The 10000-nt window shown below is 50.2% G+C and overlaps 1 protein-coding gene across 1 annotated transcript in view; it reads right to left on the reverse strand.

Moving 5' to 3' along the window:
• Positions 1-10000, reverse strand: part of LOC125953598 (MOXD1 homolog 2-like) — a 53726-nt gene that overhangs the window by 17161 nt on the left and 26565 nt on the right. The window contains exons 3-4 of the mRNA XM_049683266.1: positions 8667-8822; positions 3091-3369 (exon numbers count right to left, since the gene is read on the reverse strand). Of these exons, the coding sequence (XP_049539223.1) occupies positions 3091-3369; positions 8667-8822 (435 nt within the window). The remainder of the gene's footprint in view (positions 1-3090; positions 3370-8666; positions 8823-10000) is intronic.

Consider the following 10000-nt stretch of genomic DNA (forward strand, 5'->3'; position numbering starts at 1 on the left):
AGCGTAATACGAGCCCGTTCGTTTAATTTCTAATTAACGTGGCGTCGTCTGGCACGCGATACAGACCAGCTACCATCACGTGCAACGAATCCATAGATCAAATTACATCTCCTCGTCCTTAGGTTGGGAAACGCGATCCATTTCCGCGCGCTCGCACTGTCGCTACCACATTATAAACGTTCCAAGACGTGCGGTGTCCCGGCGTTTCGTTTAGAGGCCACATTCCACTCCAACACGCAGCGCCCGGTCGTGGGGAAGGGACGCGCGTTCAGCGACGTCAAAGATTCACCCCCTCGCTCGAGAGAGAGAGGGTGTATCCCGAGAGTCTGGAATAATTCATTTATTCACCGCGGCCTCGATGGGTTTTAATTCCCCTCGGGGTTCCCGGGGCCGAAGCAACCAACCAAATGGCGGGACCCCTTTTTTGCTTTCCGTTTTCGCTGCGCTTGAAGAGAGTGCTCTTGAAGCAATTGTTTGAGTGGATTTCGGTTCGATCGCTACGCAAAACACGGCGCCGTGGTAAGATTCTCGCGCCCGACCTCACGGACACGCGACTCTCGTGTTACAACATTCCGCACGTCGCGCAGGATTCGAATAATTTTTTTCTTCCCTATTACCCCACCTCACGAAACATGTTTTAACGAACATTTCTTTAGCAGCAGCAGCGAGAGGAGCAAAAGTCTTTAATTTGTCGTTGGTTTTGGGGATTATTACAACGGAGAACGCAAATATTTGCGTCCAGAAACAATAAGAGCCCCTAGCCCGAAGGCACTCTGAGGCGACTCTCGATTCCTTTTGAATCGGTTCAATGTTTGCCTTCGGTATGGCCTGGACGGTAGCAAGGCTCTTTGGTCTTTGCTTTCTCTTCTCCATTTCAAAACTCATCCCTCTTGATGCGATGTTTGCGTATTGCTGGTGAGGCCAAAAACCAAGGTCCTCAGATTTATATCCAACAATCGAAATGGTGAAATTGCTTTGCGGTACAAATTGCCGCCCTCGGTGCACACACACAACTGTCACTTTGGTTCCATTAGAGCCGATCTGGATAGTCAAATGGGCCGCAAGCAACATTTGTTCCGGTTTTCGATGTTGATGAACGTTTGCAATTGCATGACGGTGGTGGTGAGGTGCGGATGTCGGTTACGCATGCGGGAAAATCGCAAAGAATGCAGTAAATGCGGAACCCGGGTTCCCGGGAATCGATGATATGCATGCGCACAGGATATTACATCGGCTGGGAACATCCGTCAACAAGAAGCGGCTGTTCCGATTAATCTCAAATCCGCGTGTGGTGTGTCTGTTCCGTTCTATGCTCTGCCCTCCCACCCCCCCAAAAGTGTATCAAACTTCATTCCATTTCATGTGCTGAAGTCTAAAAAAAGTGAAAAAGGATCGACTAGGAATGGAAACCGAGGCGAACGCGACAGTCTATCACATCAACATCATTTTCCGACAGCCGGAAATATTTTCCAATCAATTTCCCTTGTCTCCACCGCCAGCATCGCCCGAGTTGAGTCGCCGTGCAGAAAGATGAAGAAAATGAGTCCCTTTATTCCGAAGAGACTCCTTTCTCTCGTATTTTTTCTTTCAATTCTTTCCTTCACCGGAATGCACATGTCGTGCCGTGGCGGTTGCAAGGCGCGTGTGAAGTAATGCTGCTGCCAGCAGCCATCTTCCGAGATCTTCTTCGGTGGATTCATAGCCGTAGCACTGCCTGGCCGCCGGCGAACGATTCCGTTGAGCGAGAAACGTGAGGAAATGATTTTTTTACAACTTTCTTATCGTAGACCGACGGCAACGCCTTCGAAATGGACGCAAGGACAACCGCACTGCATTGGGGAGTCCACTTCCTCCATTCAGCTTTATGCTGACGAAACCATTTTTCACCATCGTCCGACCATTTTCGGGCTGTCGCTGTTCCTCCCGTCTGTTGACTGTTCCTGGGGTACTCCGTAGAAGCACTCCGTAGGTTGGTGAGATAAAAAGGAGAAAAAAATGTCCAACACTTTGCAAAGAAAGAATCCAACACTCCAGCATCGGTCGGTACATCTTACCCGCTCGCCACTCGAACGAGAACGACATACATATATCAACATAATGATAACGGAAATTGGAAGAGTACACACAGCACCACAGTACCAAGCGACACTTCTTCCAATTTTTTACACATTATAAATAAATTTTCCATCCGTTTTCCACAGCTCTACCGTCTGTGTGCTTTGGAAGCGTGTTTTAAAGTCCCTCCTTCCAGCCTTCGGTTACAGGTGCTTTTGATAGAAAACGGGAAAATCTGTTTCCCAAAATGTGCTGATTGCTTTCGTTCTGGATGTTTGTTCTAAGGGAGTCATTTGTGAGGAGCTTGAATGTTTTTTTAAATGAATTTGGATTATGCTCCTGATGTTTTCTGCAAGTCGAAAAATATGAGGCTTAATTGCTCGGCCTATAGTTTCTTAAAATTCAGCCAACGATAAAAGCAAAGTTTTCCATCGAAAAATGGCCTCCAACAATGAACAATGTTTCGCAATTTCCAAATCTACCGGTGCTCACACCCCACTAACTCTCTCTCTCTCTTTCCTCAAAAAAGGCTTATCAAACCCACCACATTTGTTGCATTTAGGGCACACATACACACACAATCACACACACACCGAATACGCGTGGTCGGCCTCGCCCGAAAGTTCGACCCGCGGTTGACCGAAACTAAATTGAATGGAAATGGTGGCCGGAAATTGAACGCAAACCCCGTTCCCCAGCTACGGCCCTGAGGCCGGAAATAGTTGCCCATTTTTCGACTCAACAGTTCGGCTCATTGTGCTGCTGCGCCGTTTGCGGACTAGAGTTTTTGGACGAAAAATTCAGCTTCTCGGCCACGCTCTTGGTCGAGGTGCGGCCAACAGTGAACCACGAAACTTTAACCGACCACTACGGGGTCCCTTTTCCGATACATTAACACACACACACACAGGCAGGGCTAGTGTGGTTTAGGGATCGCTGTTAATCCACCCGGAATCGAGCGAAAGTTTTTAATGTGTCGGTGAAAAGGACGCCTCGGGGCCGGCGCCGCCGCCGCCGCCATCTCGCAATACTTACCCGCACCAAATGGTGTTTCTGGACGAAATCGTCGAGCTTGAAGATTTTACACCAATAGAGGCTTTCGTCGCTCTCCGGTAGCTCAACGTCCTCGTTGCGCAACTCCAGAACACTTATGCTCGGTGCGTTCACCAGCTCGTCCTGGCTTGAACGCTGCGTAAGGAACAATGAGCGGGAACCCTTGAAAGCGACGAGTGGCTGCGGTAACGTGGCGGCCTGTGCTGATCCTTTCCGGGGTTTCTCCTTCGAGTACATGAAAATGACACGCATTGTGTCGTTCTAGAAAAGAGGAAGAAAAGAAAGAAAAGGGAATCAGACAAGACAATTTCGAGAAATAGGATGCGATGTATCGCTAATCGAGCTTCAATACAATTGCAATACTGCAATCATGCCAATTGTCCTCGGCATCCCCGGGATCGGGTGTTTTCCAATTGTTTCCTCCAAATTGCACATAATTGCCACCCAAAAAGGGAGTCTCCGTGACGGTGCCGGTGGCGCTGGCAATTGGTGGAAGATAATCGATTTAAATTGCTCATCTCTCATAAACAGCAAGGCTTGGGGCTCGGTTCTCTCCAGCGCGCAATTGCGACGCCAATTGGGCTAGTAACACTGATTCGCGCCGGGTTTGCGGACTCGTACTTTTAACTTCTACACCAACACCAACCACCTAACGTCCTGTCATGACGCAAGAGCAGTAGAGAGACACAGAGAGAGCGGTAGAGAGAGAGAGAGTGAGAGAGAGAGAGCGAGAATCCCACTGTGACTTTTTGGGGTGGAAAATTCATCGGAAAATCCGACCGAAAACCCAATTCCGCAACGAAAATGAAACATTTCCCAGCTGGTTGGACGGTGGGGTTTGGCCTTGCACCGTCCGTGGGGTGTTCCGTTTCCGGCGCAGGGATAGAGGGCGCACACACACACAGACCACACAAAAGAAGTGCAATATTTTCCGCCCCACACACACTCGTACACGGTGGCAGTGGCAATGGCAATGGTGGTGTAGCATTGATTTGAAATCGGTAAGCATTCGGCCAGAATAATGCGCCCTCCTCCCTCCTGGTGGCCCCACCCGCCTCAGTTTCGCTCAGGATTATACTCTGTTATGGGGAGAGTGCGCTGGAATTGGTGCGTTCGTTGTGTGCGATGCGTTGCGCTGTGGCCATAATAGAATTACGAAGCATGAAATTTTATCTGTTTCGATTCGTGGTCCTATCAATTGGATATTTCTGCTGCTGCTGCTGCTGCTGCTGTTGATGGCGTGGATGCTTCCAAATCTTCATGAGCGATCAGTTTGTAATACTGCACATTCCAGTAGCAGCATATTTTGTTGGAACGTTCTCGGTAGAGAATGTTGCTACAATCTTTATCATTGCGATATGGTTTCGCTTCGCACTTTAACGATGGTGCTCTCGTCGGTGCTTCCATTTCTCCGGTCGTCCATCATCCTTTTACGTCACAAACAAACAGTGACTCATCGATTTCTTTGCTTTTCTCGTCAAGTTTTCCGTTCGATACACGTCAACGGCAGCCGGACAGTAACCGACTGACCACATTCACTGTCAGTCAATTCCCCTTTTCGGCACACACACACAATAAAAGTTCGTTGGATGATTTTGCATGATGTTTGCATTACAATTCAGGTACAATTGAGGTTGAGAGAAATTTAATTAAATTTCCATCCTCATATGCAAATACTTCGGGATCCGGAGACTACGGTCTCATCAGAACACCTGCTGGGTGCTCCCTTTGCCCTGGGTTCGAACCAAACGAAGAACGAACCGAAGAAACTCTAAGTTCGTTAGAGAATTTATCATCGCAACCGTCATCGGAATGCTATCTCTCTCCTCCTCAAGAAAGACTCACAAGCCACGGCAGACGTCTTTATGGACATTTACAAATCCATGGATGGCGACGACGGCGCGTTGAGTGGAAGAGGGAGTACGGATGACGGTTTTATGTCTTGGATTGCAACCATGGGAGGAGAATTTATGAAATGGTAAGTGCAAGCTTATTTGATTAATAAAAAATGCGCTCGAGAGGGTGTTCTTCGCCCCTCCCCCCGTTCGTTTCGTCGGAATGTCTCACCGCACCGTACCGCACCTTGGTTTGCATTTGTTTTTCAATCAACAACTCGCGAGATGCGGTAACTTGCGGAGGGAGCACCACCGGATGGACTCCCCAATCATTGCGAGCATTTTCCACCGTCCGTGGTGAAAGTACGCGTCGTCGTCGTCGTCGACGGTTTCCTCCGGGTAGGGTAGCAGACAAAGAACACCCAGCCACCACCGGTGGCCACCGGAATGCTTAGAGGGAGGGACTCGGTCCTTCCTTTGGCCAACCCGGCATTTGGTTTTATTTCTCGCTTCGTTTATTATTATGCTCGAGCCCCGTCGTACCTCCAGCAGCCGGAGGCTTCATTTGTATCACTGCACATGTTAATTTCAATTTATATTCAAATATTATTTTGCGCTTTCCCTCGGCCAAAACCGAGGAAAATCCATTCGGCTATCGCCATCATAAGGAGCCCCCTGGCCCAAGTATTGTGTGTTGTTCCCTTATTTTCATAATTCAATTTCCAATTAGAAAACAGGATTTCGACTGTTCGCCGACACCTTAATCTACCTTCCAGGGCCCGCTACACCCTTCCCCTCCCCTGCGCACCGAGAGTTGCGCCGGGGTTTTATCTCAATTAAATCGGAACCAAACTCCGGGAGTGCCCGACTGGCGAGCCATCGTGACCGTGGCTCGATGGCTCTTAAGGCCGAAGAAGGGAACACAAACTTTCACTCGCTCGCCACCGTTTCAACCCACTCCCAGGGACCAGGGAAAATAGGTGGAAGAAGTTAATGGAATTTGCCACTCGCCAAAACCGCTGCGATGCTGCTTCCCGATCGTTCCCAATTTTTGGGAACCCGGATCGCTGCTGTCTTAAGGTTTTTGGTGCAAAATTATGTGCGTTCGGTGTGCGGTCTGACCCCTGGCTTCGGTACCACCCCGAACTGGCCACGGATGGTCTCGGATTATGATTGAATTTCGAGGTAATTGAGTTTGTGGGTTTCAGTTGGCTAATGGTCGATTTTATTGGATTGTGCCGGAGTCGGAGTCCACCATATCCGATATCCATGTTTTTTGAGGGTCTCGTTTCTCCCAAAAAGGATTCCCTTTTAACAACATTAAGCGTATACGCGCGTGTGTGGTTTGATGAAGGAATGCTGGAATGCGCATCCGCGTTGTGTTAGTCAGATCGTTATCAAATCGCTTTTCAGAACAGGAATTTAAATCGTTCCAAAGCTGATTAGAGCATGTGTGTGTGTGTGTTCTGTGCTACCTTTCAAGAACCACCCGGGTATTATCTCTTTTACATTCTCGACACGTATGTTGCGCGTTGTGGATGATCGTTATCACACTAACACCAGTCCCTAATGTAATTCTTCCTTTTTCTCCGGATAAGCAAGTGTCACAAAAACGGCTGATTTATGATTCTTGACGTCCCACCGGAACACCCCAAGGATCGCTTTTCAGAGTTTTCCAATTTTTCCCAAACACAACAACCCCTCCAACCCCCTAAATCCTGGAATGGAGCAGCCACGCAGTTAGGATCAGAAGGTCGTGAGGGAGAAGCGGAGTGCAACAAGACCGTAAAGTGGTACAAATTAATTACACAATAAATAAAGCATCATCTGATTTTAATGCTCATTCGTGTTGTAACCATCCCTTCGGTGTTTCGTCGGCGGGCGGCTGACGTGAACCTGCTTTCTTCTTTCTTCCTGCGGCCAGGTCACGAAAGAAAGGCATCATCTTGGAACTTCGACCCCCGCCCTCGGAATACCCATCGACTTTTCAACTGTCATCGTAATTCCAAACCAATTGGAAAAGTTCCTTTAATTCCTTCTCTGTTTATTAACGTCGACGACGACGACGACGAGAGCGCAAACTGATGGCGACGATCTCTGGATGAATCCGAACGACGGCGTCGAACATCCGTGTACCGGAGTAAAATGGAAATTCTTAGCCAAACCTTGCTTTTCCTCGAGGAACAGACAGGGAATCAAGGACCGAAACGGGGGGCTGCTTGTTGGTTTGTTGGTTTTGCGTTTTTGGTCGGTGTTCGATGGGGTAAAGTGCAGGAAAATTGGATTCATCTTTCACTTTCCGATTTCCCGATCGAGGAGCTGGTGCACGTTGTGCCCGAGCGTCAGCTTGTCTTCGGTACGCCCACGGGAACGGGAACGGGCCGTTAACTTGTACTCCGATATGCTGATTTGCTGCTGAACTCTTTCAGCAAAAGGCGAACTGAGGCCCCAGCATCGATCCACAGAACCGAACGGAAAGCAGGAAATGGAAAAGAAAACTTTTCCCAACCAACCTCGGAAAGAGAAGGGAGTTTCTGGGAAAACTTTACCTATCCCTCGGCCCCCGGGGTGGTGAGGGTGGTGCTGTGACAATGGCTGCAAACCTCAGGCCAGGCACCGAATGTTGCGTTTATAAATCGCTTCCGGAACGATTGTCTGTTCGAAGCCAACCAAGGCAATCTCGGGATATCTCTCGGGTCTCTGGGTGTGGGTTTTAACCCACCACCATCACTTCTATTTAGCACATTCTGCGCCAGGCGGCCGCATTGTCGTCGTCGTCGTCGATGCACCGGCCAGCCAGCCAGCCAGCCATCGAGTCCGCTTGAAGCCAAACGAAAGTGTCGACCTGGACGGTGTGCAAGGTGATACTGACGATATGCAAATAGAGCAGCTAACGGCAATCGAACGGCCATCGTCGTCGTCGTCGTCCCAAAGAGCGCAGAGGACACTCTGGTCGTCGTCGTCGTCGTCATGGTTGACGTCGTTGTTAGCTGGAAGAGGTAGATTGTCCTCCGATCCGAACCGATGAGGGAATCTCCGGGAATCTGGATGGCTGGTGCGCTTCGACCGTGGTCTGTCGATTAGTTGGCTGTTGGTCGTGGTTTTGCCTTTTGGCTGACCTTTTCCTTCCTGCAGAGGATTGGCAGACGACGGGGGTGGGGGGCGCTCTTGAGGTTTTCCGTTTGATCGTTATCTTGTCTCCGGTTTCCCGGGACCGAAACTCCCGAGTAGTGAGCCCCAGCCAGGACCGAGCCCCGGAAGTGGCCAGAGTGTCATCTGATTTATGGCAATAGTTTGCAAACGATTAAATTTGAATCTCGCCCAAATCGCTCGCCCGCCCGCTCGATCCGTTCCCGAGGTCGTGCGACTCGAGTTTGATTCGTTTGATGCAGCATTTGGAACAATTGGAAATGTCCACGCTCCTGGAGGGTCCTCCAGATGTCGATGTCGATGGGAAATGTTACCAAATTGGCTACTTGTAACATTGTTTGGAGCGCTACTTCACGCTGTCCGGGTTGTCACGGTCTTTGAGCGGTCCTACAATGGTGAACCTACAGAGACACACACACACACGAGCACTTGGGAACTGACAGATTGTCGAACGTCGTCGTCGTCGTCGTCGTCATCGACAGCCGCTCGAGAGCTCGTGGGTTTTCTCCCCGTTGGGTTGGGCATTCGTACGTGACTGAATTGTTAGTGATTGTCGACCTGAAATCCACTTACCGTTATCGGGAAATCATCCTTCATATCACAGGTATCCAGACTGCGCTTAAATCTAATTACAGTGTGCGTGATGTTCTCGTAGCCAAGCAGCAGCGTGTAGTCCTGCGAGCCGTCCACAATTGGCACCCCATCGCTATCTGCCCGAATGTGGCGATCCTGGAGTGAGAGAGAGAGAGAGAAAGAAAGATAGTTTAGTCAGGAGTCATCAATGGCCATTCTACGATTGAAGCATCATTTAGAAAGAAGAATCAAAGACAACACTTTATCTCTCGACACAATGCAGCATCCTCGCCAAAAAAGGACTCGAGGTGTCTTGAGCGCCACGAGCTCGGTATCAACGTCATCGACAGCATTGGCAGCCCTCGGTTGGCTTGGTCAATTATATGATAATTCAGCTGCCGCCATTTGCAACGTTTTGCGTCGACGAAAGCCACAAGGGAACCGAAGCCCCGGCCGGTACCGCCGGCAGGTCATTCAATAATCCGTCACATACCGGAAACGGTCCCAGTGCAAGACGAGACAGGACAACGACGATGATGGCGTGCGTGTAATTATCTGCTCGAATTTTCGCGCGCATCAGCAGCACCCCGTCGCAGCACCCACAACGCGCGCACCCCGAACTGGACCGGACAGTCGATAATTAGCGCAAACCTCGGATGCCTCCGCAGCCGCCAGCAACCATTTCCGGGGGCCCTCTACACGCCAACTGGCATTCACCCAATCGGAACGGAACAATGGCCACCCCACGCACCGGACCGGTACATCAGCAGCTGGCCGAAACTGCGAGGACAGTCGTCTCTCGTACGCTCCTTCCGATTCTTTTCACATTGTTTTCGCGTGTCGCGTGGCCCCCTTGGCACCACCACCTCCACCGGGTTCACGGCTCTCGGCGGAAATTGCTCGTCATAAACATCATGTTTCCGCTGACAGCCGGCTGGCCGACCGTCCGACCGTCCGTCCATTGCCATTTCGTTGGCACAGAACTGCTGGACAACCGGTAGCCCCCAGACACCAGCAGCAAGCGATGTGTCATTAAGGACGATGTAATTTGTGTTTTGGGTGCTGCAAAGCCCCCTACTCCAATGGTGGTGGTGGTGCGTGAGGACACACGATTGATGGGGAGCGGAAGAATGATGCGTGCGTGAGGACCATCGTCTCTCGTCCGTCTCGTTTGAACAGGATGCCAGCTCTGGTATGTGGCAGTAATTTCCTCGTCGGAAAAGCCAGACTGGGCCCCTTTCTTGGTACCGAGAACGTCGAAGCGGACGATGGTCGACGATTGGCAACTAATTTTCCGGAATCACTACACGGTTCTGTGTGGCCGGAGTGCGAGG

Source organism: Anopheles darlingi, chromosome 3 (genome assembly GCF_943734745.1).
Source record: "Anopheles darlingi chromosome 3, idAnoDarlMG_H_01, whole genome shotgun sequence".
In the NCBI taxonomy this organism is placed as follows: Eukaryota; Metazoa; Arthropoda; class Insecta; order Diptera; family Culicidae; genus Anopheles; species Anopheles darlingi.